The sequence below is a fragment of the Malurus melanocephalus genome, unplaced genomic scaffold, assembly GCF_030028575.1.
Source record: "Malurus melanocephalus ecotype Western Australia unplaced genomic scaffold, MMel_1.1 scaffold_658, whole genome shotgun sequence".
NCBI classification, from domain to species: Eukaryota; Metazoa; Chordata; class Aves; order Passeriformes; family Maluridae; genus Malurus; species Malurus melanocephalus.
This window is the reverse complement of record NW_026623890.1, coordinates 250,202-263,129: the sequence shown is the minus strand read 5'-3', so window position 1 is coordinate 263,129 and position 12,928 is coordinate 250,202. Positions and strand designations below refer to the sequence as shown.

Sequence of the window (12,928 nt, the reverse complement as noted above, 5' to 3'; positions counted from 1 at the left end):
TAGGGTCAGTTTTGGGGTAGGGGTTAAGCTTGGGGTTAGGGTTGGGGTTTGGTTTGGGGTTGAGTTTAGGGTTAGGGGTTTGAGTTGGAGTCAGGTTTCTGGTTGGAGTTAAGTTTATGGAGCTGGGCACAGAAGTTAGGGTTAGGGTTATGGTTAGGGTTGGGGTTAGGGTTGGGTTTCGGTTTGGAGTTAGGGTTAGGTTTAGGATTAGGGTTAGGGTTGTGTAAGGGTTAGGGTTGTGTTAGTGTTAGGGTTGTGTTTAGGGAGCTGGGCACAGAGGTTACAGTTAGGGTTCATGTTGGGGTCAGGCTTGGGTTAGGGTTAGGGTTGGGGTCAGGGTTAGGGTTAGGTTTGGGGTTGTGTTTAGGGACCTGGGCACAGAGGCTGCCCCTGAGCTTCTCCATCCCCTCAGGCAGCTCTGCGAGCCCCGTCTGGAGCCCACCTTGATGTAGAGCTGCTGGAACTCCTCCAGGTTGAGGATTCCAGTGGGGCAGTCCTTGAGGAACCCCTTGTACCACTGCTTCAGCTCCTGCTCGCTGAACTCCGTGCTCCTCACCAGGTCATCCAACATCTCCGGCGCCAGCTTGCTGCTGTGCTTGCCCATGGCTGCCCCTGGCAGGGAAAAAAACCCACCAGATGTGGAGAGGGATGGTCCTGCCTGGCTCTGCTCCACCCTGTGTGCTGGCTGATCCCATATCCCGCTTCCTGACCCCATATCCTGCGTCCCCTCCTGGGGGAGATCCTCCTGGCTGAAGGGTTTCTGTGCAGGGCGGTGATTTTGGCACTGGGAATGTGATCTTTGGTTCTGGAGATGTGAGGGCTGGCCCTGGAGCATCATCCCCATCCCGTGAGCTCGTTCTGGGCTGCAGGAAAAGGCTCAAAAAGCAGCTGAAAATTCAGAACTCATTCCCTGGCCTTTAGCAGAGCATGATCGTGGAATTCTGGAATGGTTTGGGTTGGAAAGGAGCTCAGCACCACCTGGGCCCAGCCACAGCGCCACGGACGGTGTGAAAGGTGACAAATCTCAGCAGACCCTCACTGGGGTCCAAACTGACCCCAAAACTAAACCCTASCCCAAACCCCTTTGCARAACACCCATYCCTAACCCTAACCACAGCYCCAACCCCAATCCTAACCTTAAACACAACCCCAACCCTAACCTTAACCACAAYCCTACCCTTAATGCTRCCCAAACCTTGACYCTAACCCTAACCTTAACCCTAACCCTAACCTTAACCCTAACCCTAACCACAACCCTACCCCTAATGCTACCCAAACCACAACCCTAACCTTGACCCTAACCCTAACCTTAACCCTAACCCTAACCACAACCCTACCCCTAATGCTACCCAAACCACAACCCTAACCCTAACCCTAAACTTAACCTTAACCCTAACCCTAACCCTAACCCCAACCCAGGATGGGTACAATGAACACCTCCCTGGCACCATGGCAGTGTCCAGSCGGTTCTAGCAGTGTCCAGCCCGTTCCTGTCCACCCCTGGCTGGGGTTGGGGTCTGGCCAGGGCGCTGCCCGCGGCGGGGAGCCCCGGCAGCRTGGGCAGCGAGCGGAGCCGCTCCGATCCGCGCCGTGCCCGCTCCCACGCAGCCCCGGCTGCCGGCGCCGCTCCGCCGGAGCAGCATATGGCTCGCCCGCAGCTCCCGGAGCTCCTCTCTCCGCAAAGTTGAGGAGAAGTTCACCTGGAGCTCGACCAAACGCCGTTTCCTCTCATGGGTGCTGGCTATGTGGGCTCGGGGGGCGCGGGGGTCCCCTGGGATGGGTGATTTGGGGTTCCGAGTGGTGCCAGCCAGCCCCGCTGCTGGTGAATCCCACAGGAGGCGGCTCCTTCCTGCCCCATCATCCCACCAGCATCTGTCACCGTCTGCCGTGGTGACAGAACCCAGCAGCCCTCGGCGCTGAGGGAATGTCCCGACACCCACGGAGCACCCGGCTTCCCCAACGACCCCAGCCCAGCTCCGTGAGCCCCCCCAGCACCACGGGCCGGGTCTGAACCGCTGGGATTGATCATAAAGCACGCCTGGCGCTGTACGGGGCCAAACCTACCACGATCCGCGTCCTCCCACACCACCCCGGCAGGAGGACGCAGCCCCTCACCGCACCCCAGAGCCCTCCAAGTGAGCAGGAGGACTCCAGAGCAGCATCCTTTGCCCCACAGACCCCGATTCCCTTTTCCAAGCACTACCCAGCCGTGCCAGGGCAGGGAACAGCGCCCAGAGGGGCCACCACACGCTCACCCCAAATCCCCGGTGTGAACATCCATCGATGGCTTCCCATCCCAAATCGGGACAGAGGGGTGTCACCGCGGCCGTCCCCTCCAGGGCTGCACCCCGGGCGGCACGGAGCACCCCAGAGAGCCGGGAAAGGGCTCGGGGCACGGATGGGGGCACCGGGATGCTCTGCCCACCCGCGGGATGGGATCGCTCCGGGATGGAAGCAGCTCCCGGCGGCACCTGCCCCGACGGCGGATCCGCACGGGGAGCGGGATCCCGGCCCCGACAGCCCTTACCTGCGGTGCGGAGGGGGCAGCGGCGGCTCGGCGGGGCCGGGCGGGGCTCGGAACCGCTGCCGGTACCGGAGGGGCCGCGGTCCAGCCGCCGGCGCAGCCCCCGCCGCTCCCGCCCCTCTTGTAACCGCGGACCCCCCGCCCCCCCGGCGGCGACGCGCGGCCATTGGCTGCCAGCGCTGTCAATCAAGAGGGAGGGGCCGCGGGGTGGGGGTCGTGGTGGGATGATGGGGGGCTACCGGGATGCTGGGAGGGGCGATGGGACCGGGGGATGCGCAGGAACATCGGGGGATGGTGGCACTGGGATGCCAGGGGGTGCTGGCCCCGCTCTGCYCGCCCTGGGGACACCGGGACGCAGTGACACCCCTCTTAACGCTTGGCAGAGTTAAAGCTGARGCACAGAGGAGAGAGGGACGAAAAAAAAACACTTTGATCTCCAGAACCAAGAGCGGAATGTTTCCATGGAGATCGCCGAGCGTTTTTCCCGGTGACCTTGGYATCCTGCTGGGATCCCGGTGCCACCTGGGCCAGCCCGCACTTAGCTGGTGACAGCTGAGCCTGGATGAAGTCCCCAGCCAGCCAGGGCTGTCCCCCATCCCGTCCCCAGCGGGGCTGTGGGGTGCTGTGGGGTGCTCAGCCCTTCTCTGTGGCCGCACGAAGCGGCAGAACCGCCCCAGATGCACATGAAACAGGGCTGGGTTACAAAAAACACAAATATTTCCACCGCGGGGGCTGCAGGACTCCATCGCCCCCCACCCCGGGTGACATCCTTGTGCCACATCCTCAACCAGGGCTGGACCCCACCTGGAATGAGGAGGAGATTCAGCCCCACGGATTTTGGGGCACGGGACACGGCTCGGTGTGACCCCAAAGCCTCTCCGTGAATCTCCCCGAGCGCTGCGGGGAGGGATGAACCCCCCCGGCCCCGCTGCCAGCTCTGCGATGTGGAGTAGAGAAGACATCAATTAGGCAGCTCTGCAAACCGCCCGTGCCCGGGCTGCGCAGGGGGACTGAAAAATTAATGAGAGCTTAATTGAAGCAGCGCGGGCTGCCAGGGCTGAGCCCGGCCCCGCTCAGCTCATGGGAAGGGGGTGCCAAAGGGGCACGGAAAGGATTGAACGGGCAGGGCAGCTCCAGGGATGCCCTGGGGATGAGCATTAGGGTGACTCTGTGGTCATGGGGTGTCATTTTTGGGGTCGTGGTGCTGGGATGGTGTCCGGGGGTCGTGGAGGGCTGGGAGAACTCCCACTGAGCTGAGCCCAACACCCGGAAATCGGGGCGCCCCAAACCCCGGCATGAGCCCAGGTTCGGCTGGAATTGGTGKCCCCGGGTTCGCAGAGGGGACAGCACGGTGTCTGAGGGGACAGGAGCCCTGTGACAGCCCCTCGCTMCTGCAGCCACCGCGTCCCCCGGGTGCGGAGCTGCCACGGCCCTGGCGGTTCCTAAATCCTAAATCCGCCCTACAGCGGCTCCGCGGGATGCAAAGGGCTGCAGCTTCCCCCAGCGGCTGCGGGCTGCACCRGCACGGCCCGGGGGGCTGTGTCCTATTGGGGGGACCCCACAGACCCCCTCTGGGCTGTGACGGCGGGATCAGCCCCCCAGAAATCCCAGGGGGCTGTGGGGAGCAGGGGTCACCGCGGATTATCCTTTGTCCCCCAGGTCACCCAGCTGTGACACCGGCTCTGGGTATCGGTGACCCCCAGCACAAATGTCCTTGTGAAGGAGTGGGGAGCTGTTGTCACCCACCCCGTGCCCCTGGGGGACACCTCTGGGTGCCACTGGGCAAGCTGGACCTGGGGTGACCCTAACTCTGGGAGTCCCTCTCGATATCCCCATCCCTGTGATGTGCGGGGAAATGGGGCAGAAAACACAGGAATCGCCCAATTTTGGGGTTCCCTCCTTCCTACGCCGCCCCTGAGAAAAGGGCTCTGCGCCGGTTCGTGCCACCAAACCCATCCTGGGGGAGCTGGTGGGGCACAGAGGGTCCTGGTTTGTCCCCACTGCGGTGGCACCAGCTGGTGTCGGTCCTTGTCCCCCTCCCCGCAGAGGGGACCGGGGGAAGCGGTGCCACCCACGGGCTGGGGCAGCAGCAAAGGAACATTCGCGTTTCCCCTCCCTCTGCTGCGGGTCTTGGGGGCGACCCGGGCTGGCTCTGACTTGGGGGGGGGGACTCTCTCGATGTCCCCGCGTCCCCCAAACCCAGGGAGCAAGCACCGGACCCCTGTCCCCGCCAGGCCGCAGCTCTCCACCGGCCGGCRCGCAGGGGGTTAAACATCCCCGTCTCCCTCACACTTGAGACGTCACCGTCACCAGTGGCGTGGGGAGGGGGGCCGGGGGGCTATGGTGGTCTTTGTGGTGCATTCGGCAGCTGGCGCAGGGCGGCTCTCGCACACGGCGGGCGGCTCGTCCCCGGCACCCCGCGCTCGCCAGCATCCGCAGACTCCCGGCCGCCGCCGCCGCCCGCCCACGCCGCGGGCTCCCACCGCCACGGTGAGCGCGGGCCGCCGCGGGCAAGGGGACAGGGCTGCCAGCAGGCCTGCCAGCAGGGCGAGGGGCTGCTGTGCCCCCAGGAACCCCGCCGGCAGCCCCTCGCCCACCCCTCGCTGCGCTTCGCACCCCCAGCCCGGCGCTCGCCCGGCCCGGGGGCGGTGGGGTGAGCGGTGGGGTGAGCGGCAGTGGGGTGGCTTTGGGGTGGGTTCGCCGCACCCTGGGATGCTGCAGCCCCGCGGTAGCCCCGCGGTAGCCCCGCGGTGGCCCCGGCTGGGTGCGGGAGCACGGGGTGGGTGCTGCGGCTCGGCTGCCGGCAGCCCTGCGGTAAATCCTGCTGCTCAGCCGCAGCCGCAGCCGGGCGGAGCGGAGCCCCCCGCACCCCACCGGCCCCGCTCGGGGGGCTCACAGCACCCTCCGGCCACGGTGCTCCCGAACCGGGGGGGGTCACCGCGCTGAGAAACCGCAACTCCACCCCGCTCGGGGTGCCCTGGTTCATCCCGGGGTGGGATCTGGCCCCCGCACTCTGATTCCCGGGAAAAGCTGTTCCCCCATGGAAAATCCTTCAGGCACCGAGCGCCCGACCCTGCGGCGGCTGCGGCGGTGCCGGCGCGGCCATGGGTGGGGGACAGCGTCCGGGGGGTTCGGTGGTGGCGGGGGGCACCCAGCGGGCACCCGGTGGGCACCCTGTGGGCGAGGGGCTGCGGGGAGCGGGGCCGGGTCAAGGGGAAGGGGCAGAGAGCCCCCGGCCGGGGCTGCGGCGCTGCACCAGGCTGCGGTGCCCACGGCGCTGCTGCGCCGGCAGCAAAGGGACACAGCCCCAAAACGGTGACACGGGGTGGCCTGAGCCGGGGGCATCGCTGCCCCTCCGGCGTGGCCATCCCGGGCACYGCCGGCTCGGGGAAAAGGTGCTGCTGGATGMAGGATCGGGSTCKGCTTGGAGCAGGAGTGGGGGTTCGSCSCATCGGCTGGGATGTCCCCAAGAAGGTGACACCCGCCGTGGGGTCCCCGTGGGGCGCGGGATGCTCGTGGGGAGCGGGCAGAAGAGCAGGTTCTGGAACGGAGCCGGGGTGCAACGAGGCCACCGCAGGGAGGGACGGAAGCCGGGGCCACCTCGGGTGTGGCTGGGGACAGGGATCCTGCTGTTCCCTGCCCTCCTCTGGCAGCGCGCTGCTCTGGGAGCGCTCCCGGCTYGGGGGTGTCGCTCCCGGCGGATTTGGGGCGCGCAGTTCCCCCAGTCGGCAGTGGGCACTGAAGGGAGCCCCTCGCCCRCCCCGACAGCCCCCCCGGGAGGGTCGCGCCGTGGACCCCCGGGCCAAACCCCCCCTTCCTGTGGGGTTTAAGCACCTGGGACCGAGGGAACGGTGCAAAACCCCAAACGAAGCCAGCCCCCAGCAATCCCTGAACCCCAGCTGGCACCAAACCCTGTGCCACGGCTCCGGAGTCACCCCGGGCACCGCGGGGACCCGTCCGTGCCCCCTCACCGGGCGCAGGCAGAGTTCAGCGGTGACAAATGCCAGCCCCGTCAAGGACAACGGTGGCACGGGCAGGAGGGTGCCCGCACGCCCCTCACAGCCCGTGGCCAGTGCCAGAGCAGAGCAGGTGCCAACCTCCCTTCCTGCTGACTGACCCAGCACTCCAGGCACCCCCGACACCCCAGGGACACCCTGCACCCCTCCAAAACACCCCAGCACCCTTCCAAAACACCCCAGCACCCTTCCAAAACACCCCAGCACCCCTCCAAAACACCCCTGCACCCCTCCAAAGCACCTCAGCACCCCTCCAAAACACCCCAGCACCCCTCCAAAACACCCCTGCACCCCTCCAAAACACCCCAGCACCCCTCCAAAACACCCCTGCACCCTTCCAAAACACCCCAGCGCTCAGCAGGGTGAACCTCAGCTGGGGTCACTGTGCCACAGCAACTCTGGGTGCATTTGGGGTACCCCAGTGACCCCAAAAAGAGCTGGTGCAGCCCCAGGGTAGAGCCACCGCTTGCCGGGCCTGGGAGGAGGAGGAGGAGGAGGAGGAGGAGGAGGAGGAGGAGGAGGAGGAGGAGGAGGAGGAGGAGGAGGAGGAGGAGGAGGAGGAGGAGGAGGAGGARGRSRRRGMSCTGGTGATGCCAAGGGTCTGTGCCAGGGCTGAGTGTGGAATTCTGGGCTGGGGGGGCACAGCCCCGTTCCGGGCACGAGGCCGCCCCATCCCTTCCTCAGCCTCATTAATTAAACCCAAGCGCTTAATTACAACCTGCTAAGTCCCACGACTGCTTCCCGGAGCCTGGTGACACCGTGGGGCCCATYCCGACCCCCCTCATCCCTGTAGGGAAGGTGGGATGCAGGGAATGGGGGGGATCATCCCATTAATTGTAGGATTTGGGTTGTGGTTCATCGGCGGCATTAAGGGATCTTCACACAGCGCTCAGGGAGGAGCAAACCCAACCAGTGGAGCCATCCCTGGGGATTTTGGGCTCTCCAAGGAGAGATGGRGACAGATGGCTCCGCTCTGGGGTTGTCCCCGAGCTGCTGGCAGGTCCCACAAGGGGTGAGGAGGTGCGGGGATGCTCAGCCCGATGCTTGGTGAGCTCCCGGCGGCAATAAAATAACGATCAAAATGATCAAATATTGTGAAGGCTGGTGGCAGCATGAGATGGGGGAGCTGCAGTGTCCTCACCCGGTGYCCGGCGGGGCTCCCTGACCCTCTGGCCCTTCTGCCCTCAGGTCCCCGCCGGCCCATGAAGTGACCCGGGCGGGTGGCACAGCCCCTGCTCCTGCCGTAGCCACCGCTGCCACACCAGGCACTGAGGTAAGGACCGAGGGCACGGCCGTGGGGTGGCTGGGATGTTTTGTGGGGTCCCCGTCTGTGGGGCGCAATTCCCACTTGGGGTCTCCCCAGCCCTATCATCCATGGGAATGGCATGACCCCATGGCGGCCCCACATCCCTCGAGGTGTCAGGGTGGGGGATTTGGGGTGTTTCAAGGGTGGCAGCATGGTCAGGGGTGCACAACGCTCCCAGACCCTCATTCCCCTTCCCTGCCCACCTCTGGAATTGGCAGAAATGTTGGGAGAGCTGACAGGGTCGGGGTGGCACACGGGGGCTCGGGGGTGACCGGCCGGTGGCACCGGTGTTGTCTGCTCAGTTCTGTTTCTCTCGCCTCAGGTCTGCTGGCCATGGGCAACCTGATAAAGGTATTGGGCAAAGATTTAGAAAACTGTCCTCATTTTTTCCTGGATTTTGAAAGTAAGTCCCACGAGCAGGGCGGGCGTGGGGAGGGCACCGGGGCTGCCACTGCGGCTGCCACCGTCCAGAGGATGGGGACGTCCCCGAGCAGCCCCGTGTCCCCAGGAGCCTCAGGGCCCTGAATTCAATCTGCAAAGCGGGGCAGGGGAATGGGAGATGCCCCATCCCTCGAAGGGTGCGGGAGATGTCCTGGTTGAAGGGTGCGGGAGCAGCAGGAGCCGGCCCGGGAGCGCCTCAGGCACACGTTCTGTTGTCAGCTGCTGGCACCGGTGTGGCGTGTCCGGTGACACCGGCAGGACAGGGACAGCCCGGAGGCTGGGAGAGCAGGAGGGGGTGATCCCGTGCCACCTGGGAATGGTCCGTGCCACTTGGGAATGGTCCGTGCCAACTGGGAATGATTCCGTGCCACCTGGGAATGGTCCCGTGCCACCTGGGAATGGTCCGTGCCACCTGGGAATGGTCCGTGCCACCTAGGAATGATCCCGTGCCACCTGGGAATGATTCCGTGCCACTTGGGAATGATCCCGTGCCACCTGCACTGCTGGGAAAGTCAGAGCAGACGGCACCAGGGGATGGCGATCAGGGACAGCCTGAGCTTCCCGCGGATCGGGGCTAACGGGGACAGGAGGGGACAGCTCTGGGACCCCACCTCTGGGCCAGTGGGCACCGCGGCAGGATGCCAGACCGGGCACAGCCCCAGGGCTCGCCTTGCTGCCCCGATTCCTCCWGGGGAACAGAGAGAGGAGGGTGAAACAGAGCAGCGGCACCCGCTCGCCCCAGCCCCGGCCCCAGTTCCACTCCCAGCGGGGACGGGCCGTGCCCAGCTCCCCGCAGCGCCTCTGGCACCCAGGGCTGGGGTCACTCAGCCGCCCATTCTCACTGCGAGGGACCTTCCTGGCTGCTCCTGGCTGATTTGGGGCAGCGCAGCCTTTTCCACAGCGCCCAGCGCGGGTTCTGGGGGCTCCCCGGGACCCCCGACTCGGGGCCGGCTCTGCCCACAGGAGGGGGATGCCCGTGGCCAAGACTCCAGGGACTCCAGGGTCTTCCCGGCGGCTTCTCCTCCCTTCGCTCCTCCCTCTCCATCACCCCATCCGCCAGCGCTCATCACCATCGGGGGGGAAGAGGCTGCACCCGGGGCCCGGAGCAGCCGCGGGGCCGCCCCCGGAGCCCTCCCCGAGCCCCCGGGGAGCAGCGGGGGGAGGACGGGGCTCCGGCCACCGCCGCTGCCCGCAGCCCAGCACCTCTTCCCCGGGCTCCACCTCACCATCATGCTTTTTTCCTCTTGTTTCTTCTCTTGCAGGTTTCACATGGGGAACCTTCTAAAAGTGTTGACTTATAACGAACTTGACCAAGGCCCTAATTTTTTCCTTGACTTTGAAAGTGAGATGGGATTTTTATTTTCCGTTTTCGTTCCGTACTTATCCTGAGTTTTCCACACATCCACACCATTTTGAGTTCTTGTCCCCGTCGCCCATCGCATCGCGCCCATTTCCCCAGACGTCCTCCCCCACCTTTGCCATCCGGGGGTGTCCCCGGGGAGGGGGAGGGCTGTCGCTCCGCACCCTCTCCCCCGGGGCACTTGGCAGTGCCGAGGGCTGCTCGGGGACCCCTCGTGCTGAGCAGGACCCTCGGGGCACAGGGGCAGCCAGGACTCGCCCCCAGCCGCCCCCTCACTCCACGGCTTGACTCGAGCTCGGGCAAGGAGCCGGATCAGGGGGAGAATCCCTCCAGGAAGGGCTGCGGGCCGGCGGGAGAGCCGCGGTTCGGGGTGCTGGCACCCCGCTCTGGCTCTCTCCGCCCCGGGCCCCGCTCAGAGCCCTCCGGGTTTCTCTCCCCGGGGCGCTGCCCTGCAGATGCGCAGCCGACMGAGGCCGAGACGGCGGTGTGGAACCAGGTGAACGCCGTGCTGGAGGAGGCGCAGACCATCCTGGCCGAGCTGCAGTCCTACACGGGCGCCGGGCAGGAGATCCGAGAGGTGGGTGCAGCCCCGGAGACCCCCGCCCGCCCGCCCGCCGCGGCTCGGGGCAACCGCAGGCGCTCTCCCCCTGCCAGGCCATCCAAAACCCCGGGGATCTGCGGCTGCAGGAGCGCGCCTGGAGCGCCGTGTGCCCTCTGGTCGCCAAGCTGAAACGCTTCTACGAGTTCTCGCTGCGGCTGGGTGAGTGCCCGAGCTTCCCTGCATCACCCCCGGGCATCCCGCGTCCCTCCCCGCAGCCGGGAACGGGGCAGGCTGCGGGAATCCCGAACGCGGAGCGGGATGCTGCGCCGTGCCTCAGTTTCCCCGGGGGTCGGGGAGGTGTGGAGGGGGACCAGGAGTGTTTTGTCCGCAGAGAACGCCCTGCGCAGCCTGCTGGAGGCCCTCACCAGCCCGCCCTATGCCCCGACCCAGCACCTGGAGCGGGAGCAAGCCCTGGCCAAGCAGTTCGCTGAGATCCTGCATTTCACCCTCAGCTTCGACGAGCTCAAGGTGCTCCCCCCGATCGGGGACATCACCCCGGGGACCCTGAGGGGCTGTGACCTGGCACAGTCCCTCCCTAACCCCGCTGTCCCCCCAGATGACCAACCCCGCCATCCAGAACGATTTCAGCTACTACAGACGGACCATCAGCCGGAACCGCATCAACAACCTGCAGGTGAGGGGTCTCTGCTGTCCTTCTGGGGGGTCACTGGRGGCTCGGGGAGGGGATTTCAGCCACCCCAGTGACCCCCATGACACCCCCAGCTGGACGCCGAGAGCGAGGTGAACAACGAGATGGCCAACAGGATGTCCCTGTTCTACGCCGAGGCCACCCCCATGCTCAAAACGCTCAGCAATGCCACCACCAAGTTCGTGTCAGAGGTGAGCGAGGCTGGGGGGACCCTCGGGGCAGGGGGAGACCCCTCCGGCCACCACAGAGGGGTAAAAGAGCAGCCGGGACCTGCTGGSTTTCAGAACAAGACCCTCCCGATCGAGGACACGACCGACTGCCTGAGCACCATGGCGTGCGTGTGCAGGGTGATGCTGGAGACACCGTGAGTACCCCGCAGCGTTTTTGGGGGGATATCTCGGGGCTGGGGTCCCTCCTCTGTCACCCCCCAGGCTCAGCCAGCCTCTGTCCCGGCTCAGGGAGTACCGGAGCCGCTTCACCAACACCGAGACGCTGCTYTTCTGTATGAGGGTGATGGTGGGAGTCATCATCCTCTACGACCACGTGCACCCCGTGGGGGCTTTCGCCAAGACYTCCAAGATTGATGTGAGTGGGGGTCACAGCCGTCCCACCCTCCCCGGGGTCCCTCTCTCTGGGTTGTCCCCATGGGGATGTCCCTGAGATGGTTCAGGAGGGGCTCATCCCCCTGAGCAGCGAGGAGGAGGATGGGGAGGAAGGGGAGGAAGGGCACAGCCCCCCGTGAGATCTCACAACCCCTCTCTCTGCCCCATCAGATGAAAGGCTGCATCAAAGTGTTGAAAGAACAACCCTCAACCAGCACCGAGGGGCTCCTGAACGCTCTGAGGTGMGAGGAGCGGGGATTTGGGGACACGGCAAGGGCGGGGTGACCCCCGGCAGCGCCCGGCTGTGAGCCGTGTCCCCTCCCCGTGTCCCCAGGTACACCACCCGGCACCTCAACGACGACACCACGTCCAAACAGATCCGGGCGCTGCTGCAGTGAGCGCGGCGCGGCCCCGGAGCCGCTCGTCACCGTGTCACCGACGCCCATGACCATCCAGCTCATTTTGTACCGAGGGAAAAGGGACAGCGAGGAACGCACGGAAATACGGAAAGCGACCCCAAACCGGGCCGGCCCCTCCCCACGAGCTCCTGCACCCCCGGCCCGCCCCTAAATCAGCTCCGGGATGCGGGGTGCGGGTGGCACCGAGGGGACCGGGGTCGGGCAGGGGACACCCGGGCAGGGATGTGCTGGTGGGGCTGGCACAGAGTGCCCAAGGCACCCTGGGGACACCCTGGGGAGGGGGCGGGTGGCGCCCCGGTGCCCACCCTGGTCCCCAATCGGAGGAGGAAGAGGAGAGGAGGAGGAGGAGGAGAGGAGGAAGAAGTATCCCTGTGGATCTGCACTGACTCTGGAGGAAACGGCTCAGTCTCACCTGGTAGATTTTTAATATGAGCAATTAAATCCACACTCACCTCTTCTTTTCTACATTTTTTTGGGGGGGAGGGGGGATGTGAAATAAAATGACATTTAATCTGTTCGTGGCCGGAGCGGGGCCGTCTGTGCTGTGTCCCCATCCCACGCCAGGGACCGTGTCCCCTGCCCGTGGGACAAATGCCACCTCCTCAGTGTCAACCCCACGGTGACCAGGAGGGACAAGAGCGCAGGGTGTCGCCATGGTGGGGGGACACCCAGCCTTTCCAGGGTCTCCTCCTTCCCCAGTACCGCGGCGGCTGCAGACTGGGAGCACTGGGCGGCTGCTGGAGGCGGTGGCTTTGCCGGCAGATGGCCCTGTGACACCGCCACAGCGCAGCCACGCYGGCCCCACCCGCGCCACCGGCCCCGCTGACCCCTCCTGTGCCCCCCGGGGATGGAGGAGACCCCACCGGGGCGGGATCCCGGGTCAGCCCCCCTTGGCTGGGGCTGTGTCCCCCCCGAGGGAACCCTCAGGGCGCTCCCCCTGTGGCACAGGGCCGATCCCGCGGGGTTTGGTGACATGCCAGCCCCGCTTCCCGCCACCTTTCCCGCCTGTC

At 66.0% G+C, this 12,928-nt stretch overlaps 2 protein-coding genes across 2 annotated transcripts in view; one reads left to right on the top strand and one right to left on the bottom strand.

The window, feature by feature from the left end:
• The window catches only part of HPCAL4 (hippocalcin like 4), a 5,061-nt gene extending 2,494 nt beyond the window's left edge, over nt 1–2,567 (bottom strand). The window contains exons 1-2 of the mRNA XM_057383773.1: nt 2,528–2,567; nt 443–612 (exon numbers count right to left, since the gene is read on the bottom strand). Coding sequence (XP_057239756.1) covers nt 443–604 — 162 coding nt within the window. The 5' untranslated portion in view covers nt 605–612; nt 2,528–2,567. The remainder of the gene's footprint in view (nt 1–442; nt 613–2,527) is intronic.
• Nucleotides 2,568–9,226: 6,659 nt separating this feature from the next.
• LOC130584033 (CYFIP-related Rac1 interactor A-like) lies at nt 9,227–12,373 on the top strand. Its single transcript, XM_057383778.1, is given in 11 exon segments — nt 9,227–9,419; nt 9,422–9,629; nt 10,103–10,224; nt 10,302–10,407; nt 10,580–10,716; nt 10,805–10,882; nt 10,972–11,088; nt 11,182–11,261; nt 11,356–11,482; nt 11,671–11,741; nt 11,834–12,373. Coding segments are annotated over 11 exon segments (1,272 nt in total). The 5' UTR covers nt 9,227–9,257; the 3' UTR covers nt 11,898–12,373.
• Nucleotides 12,374–12,928: the final 555 nt, after the last annotated feature.